The 24,970-nt window shown below is 38.7% G+C and overlaps 2 protein-coding genes and 1 long non-coding RNA gene across 4 annotated transcripts in view; 2 read left to right on the top strand and 1 right to left on the bottom strand.

Moving 5' to 3' along the window:
* The window catches only part of LOC132905578 (serine/threonine-protein kinase NLK), a 235,137-nt gene extending 218,601 nt beyond the window's left edge, over positions 1–16,536 (top strand). For both annotated transcript variants that reach the window (XR_009657824.1, XM_060957053.1), the window contains one exon: positions 1,550–16,536. Coding sequence is in view for 1 of the 2 variants with exons in the window: in XM_060957053.1 (XP_060813036.1) it covers positions 1,550–1,604 (55 nt within the window). In the remaining variant the exon portion in view is untranslated. The remainder of the gene's footprint in view (positions 1–1,549) is intronic.
* The window catches only part of LOC132905603 (uncharacterized), a 70,804-nt gene that overhangs the window by 35,536 nt on the left and 10,298 nt on the right, over positions 1–24,970 (bottom strand). The window contains exon 2 of the long non-coding RNA XR_009657829.1: positions 21,627–21,819. This is a non-coding gene — a long non-coding RNA (uncharacterized LOC132905603). The remainder of the gene's footprint in view (positions 1–21,626; positions 21,820–24,970) is intronic.
* Positions 21,813–24,970, top strand: part of LOC132905557 (NAD(+) hydrolase sarm1) — a 140,300-nt gene continuing 137,142 nt past the window's right edge. Inside the window, exon 1 of the mRNA XM_060956989.1 lies at positions 21,813–22,494. Within this exon, the coding sequence (XP_060812972.1) occupies positions 22,456–22,494 (39 nt within the window). The 5' untranslated portion in view covers positions 21,813–22,455. The remainder of the gene's footprint in view (positions 22,495–24,970) is intronic.

Here is a 24,970-nt window from a genome sequence, read left to right on the forward strand (position 1 = left end):
AAATTTGAAGAGTCGAGTCTCGCGAACTATTTGGATATCTTGTTCACGGACTGAAACGATTCCGAAAGTACCAATCAAAGTTTACACTGTGACAAATTCAAACGCCGCTCGCGCGTTACGATACAGTTTCGATGACGGAAGATGAGAAAAAGAGCGTGACAAAGAACGATTTATCCGATACGAAATGTCCACGCGACTCTTCGAATCGATCGTCACGAGAACGCAGAGCGTTTCCTCGGTCGAGAGTATCGAGAAGTCGATGAACGACGCGGTCCGTTGGTAGTTTTGGAGCCATAGCTGCCATAGCGAATTTATTCGACCGTGTTCGCACTTGTTCCGTTCATTCATCGAGTAATACAGTACATAAAAACGACGTTAATTAACGCATACGTAATTCGTAGAAGTAAAGCAGTATGATACACGCTCGAGACACACTGTAGAAAAATGAAAATATAGTCTACGAACCCTGTAGTTATTTCATTTTCTAGAAGAACTACGAATTCTCAAAGATTTCCAGAGTCGATTCTTTTGTTTTCGTAAAAATCCCTTTCTTCGGGTCAATCGTTGCGAAATGTATTTTAGTTTGCCATATCCGTTTTCTTTTTTTTTTTTTGTTCTTTTCATTTTTTTTACTTTTATTTTGTATCATTTCCTTTTTTTTTATTTTTCATCACACCACTATACGATCTACCGTAACTCTAGTTGAGTTTTTACGTTGTTACATCCTCTCACCGATTGTATTTCGACACTTTCGAGACGCACTGCTGCCACTCGTTGACGATATGCTGCCCCTATCCCTTTTTACCACCATATGTCATCCCTTTGTCCGATTGTTTAGCCGACGAAACTCGAAGTGCCGTTTGAACGAATGCTTTCGACGATTGCCCACGTAAAAAGAAAAATCCTTTCTAATAGCGAGGAGCACTTTGCACTTTCGTCGTGTACCGATCTTAGTGTTCAAATCTCTGCGCGTGAGGGTATCGTCGAGCCATCGATACACGTAGTCGGTTTTACATTATCAACCGCGTAGATGAATCGCAGTAAATGGATCGATCGAATTCGAAACGAGATGTGAAACTGTATGTTATAATTAGTGTTGTGTTGTCAAAGTTGCAGAGGATAAAAAGAATTCGTGGACACGACTCGTTGATCTTGGCTCGAAGATACCCTTGACTGTGGGGCTTAGTAAAGCTGCTCTAAAATGCACGAAGAGGACGAAGAAGATGTTTATAACGATGTTTATAAAGAAAACGCTGTTTTTTCCTCATTTTACCAAGTCCCTAGTCCGGCGTGTTTCGTTCGGAACACGGCACAGATAGCCGGAGATTTGAAAATGTAGCTACACACCTCTGTTTCTCCCGCAAGTCTCACTTGAGAGAATATACACACCCCCGAGTAACTATCGAAAAAAAAGCACATGAACGATAAAAAGAAAAAGTACGAAATAAAAAAGATAGAACGAACGAACAAAAAAAAAAAAAAAACATAAAAAAAAGACTTGTTTTCTTTAAAATGACAAGCACTAATGATCTGTTCGTACGACTTGCAGCTCCACGGTGGCTCATCCCTCGGAATTGCCACCCTCTCCTCACCAGTGGGAATAAAAATCTTCTCCGAAATCGCGAAAGCTGATGACGAACGCGCGGCCGAGTATTCGCTTCGCTGGAAGACAGATGTTGAAGAATTTTCGACAGCCTGAAGAAGAAGAGTGAGAAAGGACGAGGAAAAGAGATGGACAAAGTGAGACAAGGATGGAACGAAGAAGAGGAAACAGGCTGGGAAAAGGGCGAAGAAAAGAGAGAAAAGCGAATTCGGAGAAAGAAGATAGGAAGAAAGGAGAAGAAGAAGAGCCAAGAGAGACAATAGACTGCCGAGCGCTGAAGCCTCAATTTTCGACTAGCTGATATGTATATACATAGACACGTGTATGTATATAGATATCTATAAATATATATTATACATACCGCTGTATACATACGAGAGGGAGCCTAGGAAGAAAAAAATATACCGAAATACAAAGGCGCACGATACGAAGAGCACAGTCAAAGGATCGATACACAGGAGAAGAAGAGGAAGAAGAAGAGAAAAAGAAGAAGGTGAATCAGTTTCGAGGGATTGGAGTTTGGTCAACTAGAGAAGAAATAGACGAAAGAAAAGGAGAACGTATACGTAGTTTGTAAGGGAGGGTCGAAAAGACGGGCCAGTCTTCTTTTATTTTCTTTTCTTTTTAGATTTTACACGCTTCTATCATTAATGTACATGTACACATGTAAAACACGGCCGCTGTGGCGCGTTTCCAACGATCGATTAACACGGCAGAAAGGTGACCAGGATCGATTGCTTCTTCGTTCAACGTATTCGACCAATTATTCCATGAATAATCATGTGTAATATGTATACATATATATATATACATACATACATACATATATGTCTTCATATACATATATGTATACATATATATATGTCTTCTTTGTGTATTTATACATATGTATACATATATATCTTACATGGTTTTTCCATCGGTAAATTTGAGAAGCGAAAAGAAGCATTTCAGAGTACTTTGTGAGTACTCCAGTTTACCTTGTACCTGCTGAAGCGGAATCGTGGATGAGGAGAACCGTGTTCGCAAGAGGATGAAACACGATCTATGGGATCGATCGATGGCTCCTTTCGTTTCCGAATTTTTCAACGAAACGCTCAGCGCCACCCTAGGATGCATTAAAATCGGTTCGTAAGCGTTTGTAATTAGCGTGTCCTTTTGAGATGGCGCACACACGACCGAGCCACTTCGTCGAAGAAAGGAGAACTCGAGCGAGAAGCTGCATCTAAGGCGAAGACGGAAGAAGCAGAGTCGCGAATCATGGACGGAGTGAGGATTTTTAAAGCTTTGCACGACGCATTGCGACGCGAATCTTGAATCCAAACGGGATGTGTCTTGAACAAAATTGGGATTGGATCTTAGAGAAATCATTCGAAGTTTCAAAGAAGTAGACATAGTTCTCTGTTACGCTGGCAGTCCTTTATTTGGACGGAATGTTTCAAGAACTCTAATATAAATCGTTCGTTACGAGTTGAGGACCATATAGTTTAAGGACATCAACGATGTGACATGCTCGAATAAGAGGAAGAAAGCTATGGATAGCGAAGAGAACCATGATCTATGAGTATTGTATTCGATGATCTCGATGAATCCTGATGTTCGATCGATGCAACGATCGCGTCCATGGATTACGATCTAGAATTAGATCCTCGCCCTGATCTACGTTGGCCGAGATATTCGCGGCGAAGAGCGAACTTCCGTTTGCTGAGGTGCAGTGGACACGCGAAAGCTGGGCTCTAGCTTCCGTATCAGTCGCTGCGAACATTTAGTTTATTTAGCGAGTTACGAACAGCAGAGATCCTTTGATCCGTGGTGATCTCTATCAAAGTGAAAGATAGGTTTTTTAAATGAGAATTCGAACGGTTCTCATCGTTTCACGACGTCGTTCTCCATTAAGAGATATTCTACTATAGTTAGATTGTTGTTTGTAAAAATGGGACGACGTCGCTCCTCTCTGGTAATTAGAGAAGCCACCTTGATCCGAAGATAATTAGGAATCGTGTGCATTTCTAGAAGATACGACGTTGGATTCGCGTGTGGTGGATCGCACGCGATTTTATTCCAATAAATAAATGCACTGCCGACGAATCGTGGCGATCACGACGGTATTATATTATGAACTGAAGGAGAGCTCAAGGAGCGAAGAACACAGCAAATTTGAATGGAAGAAGCGATCCCTAAAAAGAATCGAAGATGAAGGATTTGTTCGACATTGTCCAGAGAGTCGTCTTTGGTGTATAGATAAATAGACGTTCTAGTTTAATTTACCACGAACTTTATGTTAGAGCGCTTCCGTGCGAGATCTCGCTTTGGTTTTTTCATTCTTTTTAGACGTGAATGGTCGCTTACGGCCTCCGGAGTGTAGAATTAGAATGTCCGTTCTACTTTCCGAATCTGATTGCGTTTGAATTACTTAGTTTCGTTCTTCTTACGTATAAGCACGTTGTTCACGTGTTACGATCGATTATTGTAATTGTCCTAACAAGAAAGTTTTACGTCTTGGCCAGGACAAAGTAATCGTTGTTCAGATCACGTCGAAAGGGTTTGTAGTACCATTAGTAGTTAACAATTACCATTATACCATGAATTCAAACGCACTCTGAGGCCGGACGAGCGCGCGGTATACATAATTACGTTCTGAGTGTGATTTTACTTTAAGGAAACTTAGGTAGCCAGTAGATTTTCACGAGAATTACCGTAAGGACTTTTAGGTAGCGATTTAGCGTTAGTAGCAGAAAAAAAAATAATTGGAAGCTCGTTTTTTATTATTGTGGGCGACAAAGACGAGAAAGCAACGCATGTGTTCTCTTTTTTACGCAGACTCGACTAATTTCTACTATAAAACCATTTATTCGCGTGATCACGAATAAATACAAAAAAACACGTAACGATTATCGTTTAAGTAACCCTTGGCGAAAAGGGAATTAATATAGAGAAGGAATCGGTCGGTTTTAGGGAGAGAATTTTAACGAGAACGAGAAACAGCTGCTTCTCCTGAGACACGAAAAAAAGACATGCATTTCTTTTAGAACGATCGATCAAGACCGTCGTTTTTACGATTCGGAGCAATAGAAGTGTGAACGTTTTTGGAAGGGTTTTGGAAGGGACAAAATATTCAAATCGAAACCATCTACTCTCTGCAAACAATAGATGTAAGGAAATAAAAGCGAACATAGTCTATTAAATATATATAATGAAGTTAATGTTTAAACGCGCGATCGCGATTTGCCCAGGCGTGTACTAAATGTTCGGAGACGATATTAAAAATGTTGCGATCTTTGTACCCTTTCTTCGTGGAAGTTTTCTGGTTTTGTAGAATTTAAACAATGCCGGTCTGATCGTTTCGGCTAGCTGAAGCGCTTCTTCTCGTCATATGTAAATACGTCATCGCGTTCATCGTGTACATATATATTACTAGTTCATAAACTGAATCACCACAATCAGAGACCAGCAAACGTGGCCCGCGGAATGCGAAATTTTCGTCGTGTCTAATCGCAGATAAGCAACAATAATTACATGCAATAGCTACGTAAGATGATGAATCTATGAAACGTAAAAAGTCGCCTCTTTGTTGTTCAACTGTGAAACGATTATACGCAGCGAAACGATGTCGCCTTAATTAGAAACAGTGAGAATTTAAACAAATCCCTCGTACCACGAATATTTGGACGGACAGTGATGTTCCTCTTAGATCTTTTCTTTCATTCTTACTCTTTGTACTCTGCTACAGTGATGTTGATAGCGCGAAAATTGCTTTCCGAATAAGATATGGAAAAAACGTTGTGTATCTAAAATTAGAAAATGAAAAGAGAACAGAAAGTTACTCAATAAATAAATTCACAAATACATTTAGAATCATTTCCCTTTAGAAACGGAATATTGTATTTTAAATCGTTTGATTGGAAAAGCATACTAGTGTTACCGATCGATTGTAATAGAAGAAATCTTGGGGTGCAAATGGCGAGATTTCCTCGAGACTGATATTTTAATTATTCAACGATTATAAATGTAGCTCTCCACTTTCCAAGCACAATTGAAATGACTTCTGGAAAAAGGATTCATAAAACGAAACGATGAGTTAGATAAATTGCATTAGAAATTTTAGTCTCTCGATGTTAGCCACTTTTATATTTTCATATTTATAAGAAAGAATTAAAAAAATTTCATAACGATTCAATCTGTAGCCTAAGAAATATACTCGATATTTGTCAAACATCAAACATATTTGTCATAAATCCGTAGACTCCAATTTCAGAGAGCTCTTTAACTATTTTTGTTTAATGCGTGCCAATGTAAAAAAGGTTCACCTTGTTTTATCGCGGACTTTTACGTCTGGACCCAATGCTCTTTTATCTTTTAACAGCCTTTTGAACAATTCACGAAAAACTCTAGGCTTGACTTCCGCGAATTTTACTTGTCAGTCTCGTGGAACGCTCGCCGATGGAAAGTGCGAGAACGCTTTCAAGCGATTGGTTAGGATAAAAGAAAAAAGAAACGAAAGAAAGGAAAGAAGCGAGTGAAGAAAGGGTAGGGATTTATCCAGGACCCTTTCTAAGCGATAAGTGGTGAAAGAGGAACACCGTGGTTCCGTCCAAGTTTCGCAACGGTCCGATTTGCAATTTGATTAATTACAAGAGGAAGCGTGGGGATGAAAGGAGTGTGAGAAGATCGCGGAGAAAGAAACGAAGGGAAAGTTTGAGTGTACGTTTGAGTGTGTGCGCGTGTACCCGAGGGAATGAAAGGGAATGGAGCGAGTGTGAGCGCGTGGAATTTAATGTTTCCTATTAAACGAGAAAAAAATTTACAGATAATACATAGACGATTACTTAAACAAGATTTGTAAATACGTAGCTCACTGTAGCTGGTCAGTTGGGCATTTAACGATACACACCTCGAGATAAAGAAAGCAGGCGACAAAAAAAACGAAGTAGCAAACAAACGAAAAAAGAAAGGAAGAAAAATGATAATTAAAGAAGGAGGAAAATTTGAAAACACATTGAAGAGAGAAGAATAAAAAGAAAAAAAAAGAAACAAAGAACGATACATAGAGATACGTTACTCTCTTCGCGTTATTACACAACATACACGTATATAGTACATGCACACACAAATACACGTACACGTATGTAACAGAAACAAACATTTTTTGGAAAGTTAATGGAATAGCATGTTTTATTGGTTCTCGATCGCAAGGAGAACGACGGAACATAAATGAATAATAACTGGAGGCTAGGTGATAATTCATAAGTCGTAAAATACCTACGTTAGTAGATAATGACGATATTAGACAATTAAGCGACAAGAAAAAAAATCCACGTATACTTCACACTAGCAAATATGCCTTCGTTATGAAAAGTGGCTGGCACGTGATGCACGAAACAATAAAGTTGCTACAGATTAAAAAAGAAAGAAAAACTAGTAAAAAAGACGACTGCAAAACGGTGGGTCTCTTGTCTCCGATTTGGCACGTCATTATTCTTTTTTTTCTTTTTACCTAGTTTCCTTCCTCCAACCTTTTTCATTTTTCTCTGCCTCTTTCTATTTTTTATTTTCAGTTCTCTGTCTCTAGCACTGTCGGTTGGAACACGTCTCTTTCACAGGTTTTACACCCGCACCGTTCTTTCCTTCGACAAACCATGGCACCGGATTCAGCTCAGCTTTGCTTTCAGCTACTTTCGTTTCTGCTCGGAGAGACACAGCCAGTCGGTTAGTAACGATACGAGGATACAAAAACTGCCAAGACACGTCTATTACCTAATTTCATGACAGTCAGCCGCATGAAGTTCAAATAAATAAACTAGAAGTAGGGCTGTACTTAAAACACATTTTATAGTTCCTTGAATCTTCCCTTGAACCCTCCTCACATCAACCGAATACTTCACCACTTTTACTCAAGAGACTAAAAAAGAAACACCCAATAGACCTCATAAAAGATATAACTTAGAAAAAAAACGAAGCTGGTACCCCGCTGGGGGTAGCCGCCCACATGCTATATTATTTTTTATTTATATTTTTTTTTTCTTCACCAACAAGATATAACACTTTACCAAATGTCCGCAAGGACAAATTGTAAAATAACCAAAATAAAATAAAAAAAAAAAAAAACTTTTACTCAAGATCACTATGAACAGTATTGAATCCTCAAACTCGCTTCCAATAAATGAAGCCTGTGGAGTTTGAATCAAGTATGAAACCTCAAAAGGGCGTTATAAGAGGCACCCTTGTAAATTAAAAAAAAAAAACCTAAAGAGAACCGCTATATTATAAAATATATAAAATATAACTTAAAATATAAATATCTATAAAATACGATATAACGTCATTGTCTCCATATTAGTAAGACGATCGACTGGCGTGTCTCTCCGAGATCCCTGCAATTAATTGGTCCACAATTAATCCACAATTGGTCCACAACACGCACACACCAGATTCTTGGTGGCCAAGAGACGAGACAAGAGTGACGCAGATTTCGCGTCCTTTCTCTCGAACGATTTTTGTCCCTTGATACGAAATACGGGAAAAGGGAAAAACCAAGATTAGAAAGCTAAGCACTTTTCGACTTTCGCGTGTACAATGAATAGCCGAGCGTATTTTTTTCTTTTTCTTTTTCTTTTTTTTTTTTTTTTTTTTTAGGGACGACAGAAGGGAATAAGAAGGGGAGAGAAGTAGGAAATTCTGTCGCCGTCTTCGTATCGTTGTAGCGTCGTAGCCGAAGATGATAAACGTGACGACCTGTCGTTAGTAACTAAGAGGCCTTAATATATTGCGTTTACGATATATTATAACACAAACACACATTCACAGACACACGTCGGTTCAATTTTAAGCATAAAAAATACACAAGAGTAGCATAGAAGGGAACACAAGATACACATTTGGAAGTTAAGTGCAAGTAATCGATAGTACAGGGCACGGAAAACGAAACAATCTATTTAGTAAACAAATTCTAGAGAACCCTGCGACTGCGAGTAGTTTTGGATTGTTCGAGTAGATTCATCGTACTGTAAAGTCGCATTTTTCTCTTTGTAGAATCATTACGGAATAATCTTGCTATCGTTCCTCTTATGTCCATACCGTCGGTACGTGATTAATTTAATTATTAGAATTTTAGTTTGTTTCAATCTTCTCTACTATAACGAGATTTCGAAATAAAATGTAAAATGAAGTTACATCTGTACGAATTTATATATGTTCGTAATATAAGAAATTCTTGCAAACGTAATATTAATAATCGTGAAAGAATTCAAACTATCAAAAATATTCCTAAAATTGATTCAACATTTTACGAGCAACTGATATTCGTTGTCGCGGATAATAGAAATTGTCTACATAAAAATATTTGAAGGAGAAGCTTCTAAATCTTTTCATTCATTGTGAAGAATAGTGTCTTCGAATAGAATCAAAATATATTAGACAAGCTCGGAACTGAACGTATAATCAAATGATTTTAAATTACGTTATAAAGTTGGAAAGTTGGATATTTGTAATTTTAGCATAAGAGAAACGATACGTAGACGTGGAGACCTTACGCGATAAAAATAAGAGTACCGTTTGAAACATAAATCTCTTGTAGCAAGGGAAGCGCTTGATTTAATCCTCTCGGTGTCTCTAGCACGTTTCTATCGTAAACATAGTAAAATTTGATCTAAGAACGAGTACCAAGCATAAATCGAAGATCGAAAGCACAGAATGGGCAGTCGTGGGGTCCTAGAAAACGAGTTTAAACGCGATTTTCCTCGTTCTATTCTGCATAGATTTCAAGATAATGCGTTAAACGGGTCGAGGAGGAAGAAATCGTTATCGTATATGTAGATGTAAACGATGTAGAAATAAATGACAAAGAACGTTTATGACTGATAGTAAAAGCAAGATGGAAATGGAAATGATGCCACTGTGATTTATGCGGCACAAAGACTAAAATATAATTTATTTCATTTGTAGAATATTTCCAACAAAGAGAATACGATTATTCGATTTCTAAATATTTGAGCACAGTATTTGAAAGATTCTAAAGTTGTCCAGAATATCCAATATAACATTTTGACGTTTTAAACATTTTTAAAAATAAGAACGTTAGCCGATTTCTAAATATTTGACTACTGTATTTGGGAAATTCCAAAGTTTCTCTATATCCGATATAAAATTTTCATTTTTTCGACGTTTCTAAAAATAAAAACGCTATTCGATTCTTCGATATTCGAATATTTCGTTTGGAAAATTCCAAGGTTTCTATATATGCGATACGAAGTGGTGAATTTATCGATGAGAAAAGAGAATGAACGCAGAGAAGAACGAGGTAAATCGATTTGTACAGTGACAACAGTTTTCCAGACGCACGTCTGTTCAGAAGCAGATGGGAAGGTAAATTATCATTTGCACGTGCCACATTTACAGCGTATCTCATTCTAAAGAGGACTTTACCGATCGTAGTTCTTCCCTGAGAGTACAGTTTTCGCATCAGCACTGCCAGTTTATCATTGTTAGACGGAGGAATCGCCACCGACCCCATCGCTTTGTTCGCGTTGTTCAATTCCGGTCTCGTTCTAGATTCGTAGACGTTCAAAGAATTTTTCGAAACGCGTGTAAAGTCCAACTTCTGCCGATAATATCCGCATCCACGTACAACTGCTCCTAAATAGTTCCAACAACGTTTTCTTTCATAAAAATGACCATTGATTCGTTGTAACAATTTTCATTTCACACATCGCTGATTCAATTAGAAATAAAATACTTTTCGGAGAATTCTTCGGACGTCTCTCGTATTTTCCAACTCTCTAGCAGAGTGACAGGGCAGAGAAAGAAATTCGAATGAGAGAAGAATAGTTCGTCACGTGCGTGTAATATCTGTAAAAAGGAAATGGCAACCGTCGAGAAAATAGGATCGCTATAGTGACTTTGGAAACTCGACGGTGAGCACACTGTTAGCACTCGTAAGCGTGTAAATATTAGCGTGTAACCTCGAGAATTCGCGTACCTTGAAAGTAGCCCGAAGCCTTTTCACAATTAGCGATAACGAAAGAAGAAAGAAAGAAAGAAGTTACAGAGAAGAGAAAAAAGAAGAAGAAGGCACTTCGATATTCCCTCGATGACGAAGGGTATGCATCGAAAAATGAAAGAAAAAAAAAAGAAACGAAGGGAGAAACAGGCAGGCACAAACACAAAAAGACCTCAATCGTGTTGTTGTAAATAGTAGAATAGAGCTCGATCTAAGGTAAACAAAAAATCGTTAAGGTTCTAAGGTTTTAATCGTGTAGGGTACGTACTTAAAAATTATTCGAGGACGAACATTTTTTCAATGAGCAGGCACGTATTTTTTAGGATTAACAATCGCGTGAGTGTTAAGACGAGCGTCGAGCTGTGGAAGTTGTACCCCTGTGTACGCGTTTTCTGATTCTAGTATTTTCTTTTCTTTTTTTTTTTTTTTTTTTTTTCGTCACTTTGAATTCCTCATTCTCCCCTCGCTAATCTTCCATTCTCGAGCTAGACTGTAAGAAAGAAAGAAGAAGAAAAATCTGCTACATTCTCAGAAAACCCTTGACACCGAGAAAAAAAGCTCGCGCCCGTCTCGATGTTTCCTTTTTTGCGTCACGTGGTTGCGTTCGTTCTCGCGCAGACGGGCGAAGCTCGTTTTTACTCTTTCTCTCTCTATACACGTACGTATATATACATATAAATTATATATACATATTAATAAAGGATAAAAAAAAATGAAAAAAATAGCTGGTACTTTAGTATATATAAATACTAGGCTCAACGATCCGGCACTTCTCGATTTAGGAAGACGATCTAGCCTCTACGGACGCATCGCGCGAGGATATATTTTTTTTAAAACGAAATATCTCGACGGCATGGTTTTACTCGCAGAACTCTCGCTCGTTCGACTCACTTGTCTCTTTCTCGCGTTCGAATCATCGAATACGAGTCCCCGAATCACGTAGCAGACTCTGAAATATTTCGAACCGTGGAAACACCTTTTCGCTCGAACGGAACGCCTCTCGAATTTTTCTTACCGGGACGATCTATGTTTCTAGACGAGATTAGAACAAAGTCAAGTGCAAACGATGAATTCACGGCAAAAGGAAAGAATAAAGAAGAAAAATGAAAGAAAAAGAAGACAAAATGCGAGTGCTCGATCGTTGATCGATTTATGATCGTCTATTTAATGTTCTGCGTGTCCCTTGTTCTTGGTGTCTTGTACTTGTAAATATATCCGTGATAAATAAACCTATGGAGTCCTGTCGTTTAAACAGCCGTCGATTAAAAGAAGAAAAAAGAAAAATTCCTCTGTGATAGCTTTAAAATAGAAACGATGCAAAACTATTAAATAAAATAAAAATCCTTTACTTAAATAAAAATCGTATTCGTATGTATCGACTCGAATTGTTAGAACACACAAACTCTCAATTTTGCACAAGTAGTTTATTAACGGATCATGGAATGTTATGAGAATGATTGACGTCAGGACTTCTCGAACGTGGTTTGCAAGCAGGTTCGTGGGAAACGCGTGGCGAACCACGCTCGAAGGGTGAATCTTGACCTCTTCGTGGACTCGTGCGTTTAATTAACCCCCGATCAAAGCCACCGATTATCGTGGCGTCTGTATATACAGTGAAATTTTGTCGGCGATACGTGTACGTAAAGCGATAAGCGTGTGAACTCTTTTAAAACTTTACAGGTACGTTTACGCGTACAGGTTCTTTCATTCGTTTTATCCCCGTTAAATATTTTATTCTTATTAACGTCACGAGAAAACGTTTCTAAGAAAATTTATTTATTTCTGACACACGATTCTTCGTGTCATAGTTAATAATAGAGAATGTTTAACGAGGTGAAAATAAATGTGACAACCTGTACATGTACGAATATTCTACGGATATGTATATGTAACAAATTCTTTCGTGTCGATGCTATTACACACGTAGGATCGTTTCTATTAGCGGGTATATATGTGTACTTTTTTAGAGGCGAACAGGCGATCGTCCATTCGCGCTCGAACCACTCTAAATTCACGGCCAAAATAATGTTTAGGGATGCTCGTATGCCTTCTACACATACACCTGAACACACACGAACACTTGTAAGATTTATATATTAGCTGGGACGCATGGGGTGTCGATTAAATTGTCGCGACCCCTTTCCCATACGAAAAGAAGAAACAAGTATAAAAGATAATAAAAATTCTTACAAAAATTGGCTCAAGAATATTTGAAAATTATTTATATTATGTTACAGACCATCCACCTTTGTTCTTAAAAATCTAACGAAAGAAATAGAATTGTTCGACACATTTGAAACTTTTCTCTGAAACGATCGAATTAACCTTTTTACGTTTTACGGAGTTTCTATCAACCGACGATGATGTCACCCCGTGTGCACAGCATTTAATGTACGTTTTCTCTTCCTCTTCCTAGCAACTTGCCCGAACTTTCGTACGAACGATGCTCGTGGAAAACGATCGAGAGCCTCGCGACTAAGCTCGCTGGGAGATCGTCGATCTATAAAATCGCGATAGTCTGTATCTATTAAGAAACGTCCGTCTGGCGATAAGGGCGGACCTCGTGTAATATATTATTACGTCGCAACGATAGGTGGCAAGAGTTAATATTTGTAGGTAAAAAAATAGGGGAACGAAGTAGAAAGGCTGATCTCCGCCGTGTAATTTTTGTATTTTCGGGAAAGCGAGGCCGACCGACCGCGTTAATAATGGTAATTGTAAAGACAGTACAATTTTGCATCGCGACTCGCAGCGTTTTATTAAATACGATTTAGTAGAGGTCAGCGATTACCGAATAATCTTTGTAATATAAAAGAAGAGCACGAGTGGGTGGAGAAATATGTCGCGGAGGTGTCGAGCGACGATTTCCTAGCTGGCTCTATTCTCGAAGGACGAGATCAGAGAGATATTTTTGAAAAAACTTTTCTCGGAAGAATATTTTGCACGAAATTCGATAGGGGTGGTGTGAAGAGAGCGGATTTTTCTCACGATAATAGAAGAATTCCCTGGTGATAGAAAAAGGGGGAAAAATGTACAAGATTGGACCGAGAACGCGTCGACTCGATCGAGTTTCCGCCTTGCATCGTCGATGAAGTTCGGTGGTGTTTTCTTCGATATGTTCTAGAAAACAAGTGATAAGATTTAAAGGCCGTCGTAACAGAGGCAATGTACTCAGTGTAAATAGGAAAGAAAAAATGAAACTGTAAAGAAGTAATACGAAACAGCAACTAAAATAACAATTACGTGTCTACGATGCCTATATCTGTTTAATCTACGTAAAACCAGATGGAAGCAATTAATTGCTGATTACTATTAAACTAATAACTAAACAACAGTTTATTCTATCTGTGTGTGTCGGTTTCGATTGGACATAGATTTTGTATCACCCTTTTCTCCGTGTATGGTGTGTAGCCAGAGGGTCGATTTCGAGGGGATGCGGGTTAAAACGAAATTAATTTAATAAATATACTATGAATTCGTAATAAGATATGCCAAAAAAAAAAAAAAAAAAAAATTGAGATAAAATTAAGGATAATGCTTATGGACAAATTTTATATTACAATCTATAATAATTTTTACGTCGGAGAATAATTTTTTTTTTTTTAAATAGATCCACGTTTGACTTTGTACGTTCATCGTGAAAGGAACGATCGATGATCAACGATTGGCTACGAAAACATTAAAATCCTATCCCGTTCCCATCGAAATCGACCTTTTGAATTGTAGATTCAATCGTGTCTTTCACAACTAAGTAGTCTTTGTAAATCGATTTCCGATAGACGAAGTCGCGTTTCTTCGAAACTAGCTGGTAACTTAAAACGTACAGTAAGGAACCGACCATAATGGTATATCAGTATATCGATACACTGTTGCGTCGATCCTTTACAACGGAGAGAGGAGATTCGCACAGACTATTCGATGTACGCTTTCGATCAACGCGCGATCTTGATCGCAGTCGATATATTTCAAGATTTATCACGTGCACATGTCGTAGATATGTCTACGCACCGGGTGCTTCGAGACCAGTTTTGAGAAATTATTGGAAATCAAAATTCGAAACGAATTACCATTACCGTTTCTTTCGCGTCAAAATCGAATTCCAACTGTTATCGAACGCATTATCAATGAATTTTCACTCGAAGTTATACTCCAAGTTTAGTTAAATAAATGATTCTGGACACGTTCGTCTTTACGTTTCTTTCGCGCGTATGTCAAATCTGGAATTGTCATCGAACGCTTTATCGGCGAGTTTTCGTTCAAAATTATGCCTGAAATGTAATGAAAATTCTTGACACGTTTCAAGTATGAACGTTTTTCGAGTAACGTTTTTGGAAAAGGAAAAAAAGAACGAAATTGGTCTTAAGCCCTTATTTTCTCTGGTAACTAGCTGTAAAAATTTCATCAATTATAATTAAGACCGCGTCGAGGATTTTTAACGAAGAATCTAAACAAACGAGAGGAGTTTTTATTTGCAATTTTCGTTTTTCTTTAGATTCTTCGTTAAGAACAGCGATCTATCGATATATGCACATTTATCGTCGTAGAGTGGATCTTCACGGAAAAAAGATCGTAGTCGATTCCAGCCTTTCTAATTCCAAGCGTTCTACTCTACAACTTTCGGCTAAATAATCAAATACCATGGGAAACTATGAATCAAAAGATGTGAAGAAGAGAAAGAAAAATACAACACGTAAACACACGGATGAACAAACGAAGGAACACGTCGTGCATGAATGCACGCACACACACACACACAAGTACATTCACAGCGAAAGGAAAAAAAGACAAAAATTCAAAGGCGAGGCGATTAAACTTTCCCGATGAAATTTCTCGATCGCTCGATAATCTTCATTCGCGCGTCGTCTAATTTTTCGCGACAACGTAGGATCAATTGTGTAAATTAAGTTTATAAGATTCTCTCCGACTGGTAGCGTAAGAAACGATCGATTGCAGCGAGAAATCGGAAATAATCCTCTTTCGAAAATCTAACAACTAAAATTTTAATTTTCATCGAGATTATTTGTTCGCGATACTTTCTATCAAAATTGGAATAAACACGTGGAGCATTATCAGATATTATTTGGTTTCTCGTTGCATGCGACTACAAGAAACAAATTCTAGTTTATACGCATAATAAAATAGCAACGTTTTGTATAGTGCGAGCACGTTTTTCGGACTCGAAAGTTTAATCGAAATCATTTTTCGAAACTCCACGTCTCAGCCTTCGCACGATCGACAGAACGACGAATTCTAAGGATAAACAAAATAAAATAAAAGGAAAAACATGGAAAATCTGAAAAAAAAATACCAGAGCATTGAAGACTGGCAATCAAAACTAACGTAGGCAGATTTAAAACGCAGATTTATTCTGGTGTCTAGCACGATCGTGCGCGGCCTTGCCAGCACGCAAGCGACTCGAATACAGAAATTATTTTCGATATGTCGTGTGTTTGATGTCGAAGGAGATCGTTCTGTTTGCCTTATCTAAATTTATCGACAATGCAGAGCAGAGATCATTCCTGGATATCTTTGATTAAGAAAACAGAAAAGGAGAGAAAAAAAAACAAAATTGAAGAACATTGATGAAATGTCAAAAAAAAAAAAAAAAAAAAAAAAAATGATTGAAAAAAGCAGGAATTGTGTAAAAATAATACGAAAATAATATCCTTGGAATATTTCGAAATATGTATTTGATTTGAGTGCGTGACGACGATCGTACTAAGCAGGAATAAATCGGCGAAGAAAACTAAATACAATTCTATGCAATTCTCCTTTAAAACAAAAAGTAAATAAATAAAAAGAAATAGATCGTACAGTTTTGCGAGTAAAATGCGCGTCTAATGTAACGCTAGTGAGTAGATAGGTAGGTACCTGCATTTCATGAAATTTAACATGCTTAAATAGATCCTTAATAAATCGTTATACATGTTTTGATAAATCGTCGTCCTTTTTATTCTAAAACCTTCAAAGATACTGATCACCGGTTGCACTCCGTGATTCGCAGGCAATTCCATCCAAATTTTACTTACACCTACCTTTGTCCTACTACCAAAATACCATAAAGAATATATTCATGTCAATAAAGAAATTATTGACAGCGCAACAGAGTATATGAATATAAATTACCTGCTATTCTTACAACATCAATCCTTTATTTCTCGGAAACGCTCTTATCTAAATTAATTTCATATCTCTGTGAAAGTCGCTATCAAAATATCAGATTTCTAAAAAGATATCTCCATTTTAAAATACAGAACCATCGACAAGCAACAGAATGCATTATTCAGAAATATAGAAAAAGAAAAATGCAAAAATGACGCAGCGATATCCCTTGCAACAAAAAGGCTGCAGTCATCGTGTCTCGATCTTGCGTTTGAACAGTTCGTTTCCTTTGTGACAAAAACCTCGTGACACGATACCAGACGACGGGGAATTCTTTTTCTGTTTGAAGAAGAACGTCTTGAAGGCGGAAAAAGCGCGAGTACCGACGACCAAGTCTTGGCTTTTGCAAGTGGCGAGTTGAAGGAGGTCTCCGAGTCGAGCAATCGGCGCGCACGACACCGATTGGCAGTTGGGACATTGACGATAAATGGCAGACCGGCTAGCGGAGAAATTACAGCCAGGGAGATTCTAATCAGGCTGTCGGACGCCATAAGTTACGCTGTTAAGGAGTCACAGATAACAGCCGAGAAAATAATAAGACCTAATGAAACTGTTTGCAAGGCTGATTAATGATAAAGGGAAGCGAGTCTTAGATTACACGTGGGCAGGCCTCTGGGCTTTTTCCTTTCTCTCTTTACAGCTAATGTCATTACCCACTGGACATCTACATGGTTTCTTCTCCAGCTTTTCATCCTTTTTGCACGCTGTCTGGCTGGCTGGCTGGCTGAAAAAGGTAACGGATTTTGCCCGATCGTCGAGATTTATCGATCGAACTGGCCGATACACGGATTAACTGTACGCGGGATCTATCGAGCGCAGAACCGATCGTTCGAGGTAAGTTTCGATGTACAAGCGAAGATAACGAGAAATAATTGACGATGTAGCGCAATATCTTTCCGCACTTTGCTATTGAGTCAGTTTTTTAACGTGTCGACTCTATATTTGTATCTGTTATTATCTGTAATCGTCAAAACGAGAATGGTAACGGTGTAAATCAAGATCTTGAGAACTGAAATTCAATCACGTAAATTCGATAACATTTAACGCATAAACGCTGCTTTAGTTTCGTAAGTGCTTGAGTTATAATCTTAAAACTGCGGATATTTGTACACTTGACAAGCGTAAATATTCAAAAACGTGCAAGAACAGAGAAAAAACAGACAAATGTTCGATTCCACGTAAAACATTGTTCCGCGATAATAACCCAACTTCGACTCCCACCTAATCCGAGAAACTATGTCCAGAAGAAGAAATTAAGACTCGAATTTCGAGCCGGTGACCTCGTTTCCCTCTCTCTAACGTTTCTGCTCTCGTCGAAAAGAGTACCGTTTCAAAATTGCGGCGCACCGTGACCGAAAGCGGAAGCCAGGGTCGCGTTTGGCCCGGTGGTCCGGCCTGAAATCGACGTGATCGGCATATCGACGACTACGACGATGAGGACGATGACGACGATGATACATATAAGCAATGTTTACAGGCGGTACACGATAAGAAACGACGTTCGTGTCGCGCGAAAGAGGAGAACCTCGAAGCCGGCTTTCTTCGAGTTTCTTCAGTCTTCTTCTGGCTCTCTTTCGATTACGTGCTCACCAGTTTTTAACTGGCGCGTATGCCCATCGAATCGCGTGTTACGAAGTTCTTAATCTATCGCTTTCATCGAACGTGCTCGCCCGTTTCTAACTATAGAAACTAATATCGTTGGAAAATATTATCGACTAGTCGTTAAGTGCGCTGATGCGATAACGAGTTGCGAGTTGCTCGTTTGACTTGTTCCAGGCGAGAAAATACGATCTTTGTTAACTGTTATCTGTTTTTGGAAGAGCATGAAACAGCCAAGGATTTCTTATAATTATCGGATAATTTGTTTGTAGGCGTGTTACGTAATTATACAGTGGAAGAAGTATATTTAATTAAATCACGAACGGTGCGTTGTAGTCCATTCTTAACGATAAGTTTGTCTTTAAGAAAGTAAAGCTCGTGATATTTTTCAAACGACTACCTTGTTAATAGGAACATGAACAAAACGTCGAGGAAAAATTTGTGTAAAACCTAAGAATTTTGCGATCGCCGTAGATGTAGAAAGCAATTAAGAAAAGATTCTATTGCCTGGAAAGACTCTTTCGTTAAGAAATTCGTTCAACGTGGGTTATCGATCTGAAACCAATGACGTAATAATATGGAGCAGATATTAGAACGCATTTTTCTACTCAACTAGAGCGTTTCCAAGCGACTGTGACAAAAACATACGTAATATTCCACCGATAAAGACGCGAAACGAACGAAATGATGTCAGCGATTTGCAGATATAGCGAAAGAGCGGCGACTTAAGTGAGATTTAGCTTCAACGTACGAGCAAAGTGCCGCGAAAACGAGTTTCGTTACGTCAGAATGTCGCATGAAAATTCCATCGTGTCATCTCTGGTATTTGGTCGATCGAACGTCGTCACGGAACAGTGGGGCAGTGAAAAAGAGACACGGAAAACGGCTAGAGGATCGATTTCCTTGTTTAAGCCTGTCTATTTCGGTCTCGACCAGGGAAACGACACTCGGCCAGGTTGTTCGCAGCGTTAACGACGCCAGTTTTCACGCGTTTCATCGCTTCATTGACAAAACGAGTTTCCGCGGGACGCGCGCTGACGCAAGTGACTGTTTACGATCAACACGTGCTGCGCAAGAATGAAATGCACGGACCTCTGTTGCCAGTTATGTGTCGAACGCTTCGCGATCCGTTCGTCCTCGCATTCTCCGTCACTCGAAGGGCGCGAAATCCATTTTGAATCGATGATCCAACAAGTGTGTTTATGCATCGATCAGTCGTGAATTAAAACCTCGCGAGTTTCAGCTCCAAAGTGCGGCTCGAAAGTTGTGCGAAAATTTGCCGCGGAGATTCTTTGCGCATAGAAGATTATCGTGGTGAACTGAAAGTGTACTGCCTCGAAATTCGAAGGAAGTTATTAAATTTCTTTGAATCGACGACCCAAGAAGTTTTCGTAAATCGATCAATCGTAATCGAAAAGCTGACGAATTTGAGAAAGTGATTCGACTCGTTGGAGATTTCATTCCTGTTGAAATTCGAAGAGAATGATATATTAAGTTTCTTCGTATCCATGATCGAAGAAGCGTAGAAACTTTATCTTCGTCGATCGACATCGCTTGTGAAAGTGCTTCGCTTGTTAAAAGTTTATGATTTCGTATATATAATCTTCATGTATGGTATATGTATAAAATTTACAAACTGTAAATGGCGATATACATTGTGCTTCAAAATTCTCAACATATGAAAAGTGAAAATTAAAAGATCGAACGTTTAAGATTCCTCGTGTACATAAGTGCGATACAAAACTACGTATTTCGAACGTTGGTGTATTGTTTAAAAGTTCGAAGAGAATTGTTAACATTTAGAAACTCGTAGGAGCGGAATCTTTGCCCCGAATCACGCGAGTACAAAGTCGAATCTCTCTGTTCGCCGCCATAACGAACTCTAGACGAAGATGAAGAAATTCTTCCTGGAAAGTGGATCGTGGAAGTGGAGAACGCCATAAATCTTGGTATATTCTCTAGGAGGAGCGATGGAGGAACCGGAAAGACCAGTCGCGAACGGCTTGACAGGAAGGATCGCGTGGATCTTTGTTTTCGCGAGGCTCGATAAACTACGAGTACTGTCGTTGGAGGGGGCAAGGCGGTGAAACGCTGACGACAGTGATGTAACGGTGGAAAATAAAGCGGTGACTCGCGTGGATATTGGTACCGTGTGCTGGCGCACGCGTAAACACGTGGAAGCGGACTTTCCTCGAATTTCGGTGGCAGTTTTTCAAATACGCCGATCCGGTCACCAACTCTTTCTCTTATCGTGATCCACGAATCTCGAATTTTAATCGCTCTTCGAGAAGATAGTCGTTTCGCGCCAATATTTCAATTTATATTTAACAGACCGCGAGACTTTTTTGTTTAACCAGATTCGGTATGGTTATCGGCTCGGTTATGGTTGCGAATTATCGTATTATCGACGTTTTACGAACGTTAAAGTGCAACGATCGGCGAGGCTTGAATTTTTACTCGAGAACGTCGCGACTCCCTGGCCATATTTGAAGTAGAATTTGAATTTCAAATATTGCGATACATTCTTCAAATCGATTCGATATGTTAGTATCAGTTTGTGCGATACATTAAGAATCTATGTGATCGTGAATCTACGATCCTATAGATCATCGTCTCGGTCATATTTTACAGATTCAACGAGAAAAATAAAGAACGAAGTGTGACGATCGACAAGCTTCGAATTTCATTTACCGTAGAAAATTGTTGAAACTTCGCGCTTATATTTCAACTTGAATTTCAAATATCGCCATGCTTCTTTCAACTCGATCTCCTACATCGACATACTGTACGTTTGTATAGCAACAAACGATTGTATATTAAGATTCTACGTGATTGTAAAACTATCTAATCTCGTGGATCGACGAACGAGCGGCGAAATGCAACGATCGACGTGTTCGAGACGCGCGGACCATACGTCGAGACCATATTAAAAAACATTCTTGTGTAACACGTCAGATTCTATTTTCGACTTGGCCAACCTCTTGACACTCGTTAGAGGTTCCACGTTCCCGTATCGAGAGGTCAAAACTGGAGCTGTTATCGCTCAGCTGCACAACCACACTGGTCCATAGTTGGCGCCAAAAAGCATATCGAAACGAGGAGAAAAGTCGAGGAAACGGAACATGCACAGCGATCAACGACTCGTAACGAATTTACGCGTTTCCGCGATTTAGAGAAGTTACGCTTCCGAAAAGAGAAATCACCGAGCGACTCGCCGACTCGAAACCGATTTTTATCAAGAAAAATCTAGTTTTCCGTTCGACTCACCGACTTTGTCGATCCCGGAGAGACGTTGCACGACGAAACTTTATATTTTTACGAGTCGCACAGCTGACATAGTAATCTATATTATCGGAGTATTACTGTCAGCCCATCCGTTCTTTTCCATTGCTACGGCTTCCTCGGTTTCATGCGGTCGTTTCATCGTAGTTCTCTGCTTCTTTCGGTCTCAACTCTTCGCCTGCAAGATTGGAAAATCGTTAGATGTTATGGGTTCCAGGAGGAAGATGGGAAAACGAGAAAATGTCCAACTGGCTGCTAAGATCGACGAATGAAGACACGAAGAAGCGCGAAGGAGAAAAGGTCGTACGATTCGTTCGAAATCGTTGGATATAGCGTTATGAACTCGAAGAGGAGGATGACGAAAGAAGAAAAGTTGGAAGAGATAGATAAAAGCGACCGACGAAAATCTCGAGAAACCTGAAGAAAGAGAGATTCGTGCGAGAACGTTAGATATATTATAATGAACTGGAAGTGGAAGATGAAGAAAGGAGAAAACTTCAAAGAGACCGACGAAAGGGACGATTGAGACTTAAGAAAAATCCGAAGAAGAATACGATGATACGATTCTTCGGAAGGTAATTTGGTTAAGATTCACCGGATGGTTAACGGGGGCGATTGAACTTTCGATGGACCAGCTGGCTTAAATACCAACGCGATAATAAACGACAACTTTCTCGAAGCAGGTTTCAGCGCAACGATGACGAACAGAAGAGTTGATTGTGTGACGAAAATTCAGAAAGGCGACCGGTGCGTCGGGATGTTGTCAACCGATGCGTAGCTCGGTTCTTTCGCTTTTTGGCAGATCGGAAGAACCATGGGCAATGGATCGTCCTGCTGTCCGCATCGCAAGAAGGTGAGTACATTCCGATTTTTAAATATTTTTATCGTTTTTCGTGTTTGTCCTATTGGTTTGTAACGTAAATTCGTCCGGTTTTTTTTATTTCTCAATATTTATATTATAACTCAACATTTGTCGAAATTTTCAAGTATTAATCGTGATTCTCGTACGTGTACGTAAATATTCGATGAAATAGTTGTTAAGAAGATTTAAGGACATATTTTCGATTTTCGAATCTTTAGTGCATAATACAAGTTGATAGGAAGACAGAAGATATCGTAAGTTCGGTGCGTGACCATTCTGCAAGATGGCAGCACGCTTCTATTATGATAATACCGAGACGCTTCTTTAGACGATAAAAATGGAATTTTATTAGAATTAGCTAGAGGAGTTTGAAACGTGAAAGCGTAATTAAAAAAAAGGTAATATCGCTATTTATTTATCAAAAATTAAATCCCATATTTCTGAAACATTTAGGGACAACTAGACAAACACAAAAAAGAGACGAAAAAGGGGGTTCCATCGTGAAAAATATCGAGAAGTGGCGCTCTATCTAAGCTGAACTTTCCTCGCCTTATCCAACACCCCACGCTATTACAAATCCTACGTTATTAATAAAATCGTATTACGTACTCCTACGATATGATCAATAGAATCGACACGTATCAGTTCTTGGACCATTTTTTAAACAATGCTAAACGTTTAAAAGAAACTATCAAAACATAATACGAAGATACAGAGCCACACACGCGCACGCTATATTACGAAATATTGCTCTAGACGGAATATGTATCCTTAATCTGAACTCTATTTCCAAACACTCTACACTCGCTCGTTAAAATCCTACCACACCCAGAATACGATCAATAAGATCGATACGTGTTCGATACTCTCCCCTTTCATATCTTCTTAAATAACACCAAACAGTCGAAGGAATCTCTCACAGAACCTGTTACCAATCGATTGCACAAGCGACAGAGCGGCATCGTTAGATCCTAACGAGTCGCGTTGCGAAAAAACCATCGCGGCTAAGCGACGATATCCACGGGAAAAACGGCTGGACGGGGGTGTGCACGGGTGAAAGGGGGCTGCCCGTCAGCTGATAGATATCGAACAGATTCGCAATTGTGCAATTGTGCCACACGGAACGGGCACGCGGCCTTCGAGTCGAGAATAACTCGACTGCGAGTTATTTTCTGAAACCAATCTTGTCGCTGATATACGACTGAAAAAAACCGATTACGATCGGTCAAGCAGTCTGCTGCGATCGTCCGCGAGTCTATTCTTTTTAGTTGCATACGTGCATCGTATTTGCCTGAGATTCGAAGCGTTCGAATTTCGAGAGAAACGTGAGAATAAAGTTAGAAGGATTTTTCCAACTTTCTTTCCTCCCTTCGGATGATAAAGCGAAGCAAAGTGTCCTTTTTCGTGGTATAGTTTAGAGCGACGAAGCTTCCTACAGGTTATTTTTATTGCCTTGGGTCTAGGAATATTAGAAAATCTATGATCAATTACAAAAATCCATAATTATGATATATTGTGTTCGTGAAGATCAAGAAGATACGTTTTTCGATAAAGTAATCCGATGACGAATTTTTACAAAGGTTTCTTTAGATTCTATGATAATTTTAGAGGAATTATTGAAGAAATTTGTAGTTATTACTACACTCTGCTCGTTTTAGATTTTTCTTAAGAATACTTAAACGTAAACTATCCACTTTTCCTACAGAGGTTTAATACGAACAATAATTATAAGTTACATATTGAGTGTTTATAGAGATAGATACATTCGAAGCAAAAATGATTGAAAATTAAAAATTGTATAGGACGAGCGTATTAACATAATGGCAGAAAAATCCGAGGAATTCTGTAATATTTAACAAATTACGTATTTCGAGTTTCCTGACACAAAAAGTGACGTAAATTACAAGTAAGAGAATCGTAACGGTAATCGTAACCGTTGTAGGTCTGCTTTTTACAACGTTCATCATAATTTGTTCGTTGCTCGGGTAGCTCGACTTCAAGTTGCATTGCAAATTACACGTTCGTACATACCGATAAATTTTTTTGAAGAGATACCCGATAATTAACCGAAGATTACATCGTTCATTCGGAGTCAGTAATTTAATATAGACAGTCGCATTGATATATAACGATTTTCAGCTTGTGCGATCAGTGAAACCAAAATTAAACCCTCGAAAATTAATATTTATTACTACGTGCCGCGAATTAATAATGTTTAACACGAACCAACCTTTAAATTATGCAAATTGCATGACAAACTACGACTGAAATTGAAACAACAAAATGTTAATTCGTGCTTTAACTGTCATAAAACAACGAATCAGTATTATTATAGAAAACGGAAGATGAAAGAAATCGAAGCTCATAGAAAAAATAATCCGACAAATAAATTTTTCTTCGCTTTCTTATTTCCACTTTTGACTAAAAACTTATCTTAATATGACATAGCTGAGAATGAAAGGAATTT

Source organism: Bombus pascuorum, chromosome 3, assembly GCF_905332965.1.
Source record: "Bombus pascuorum chromosome 3, iyBomPasc1.1, whole genome shotgun sequence".
Lineage (NCBI taxonomy): Eukaryota > Metazoa > Arthropoda > Insecta > Hymenoptera > Apidae > Bombus > Bombus pascuorum.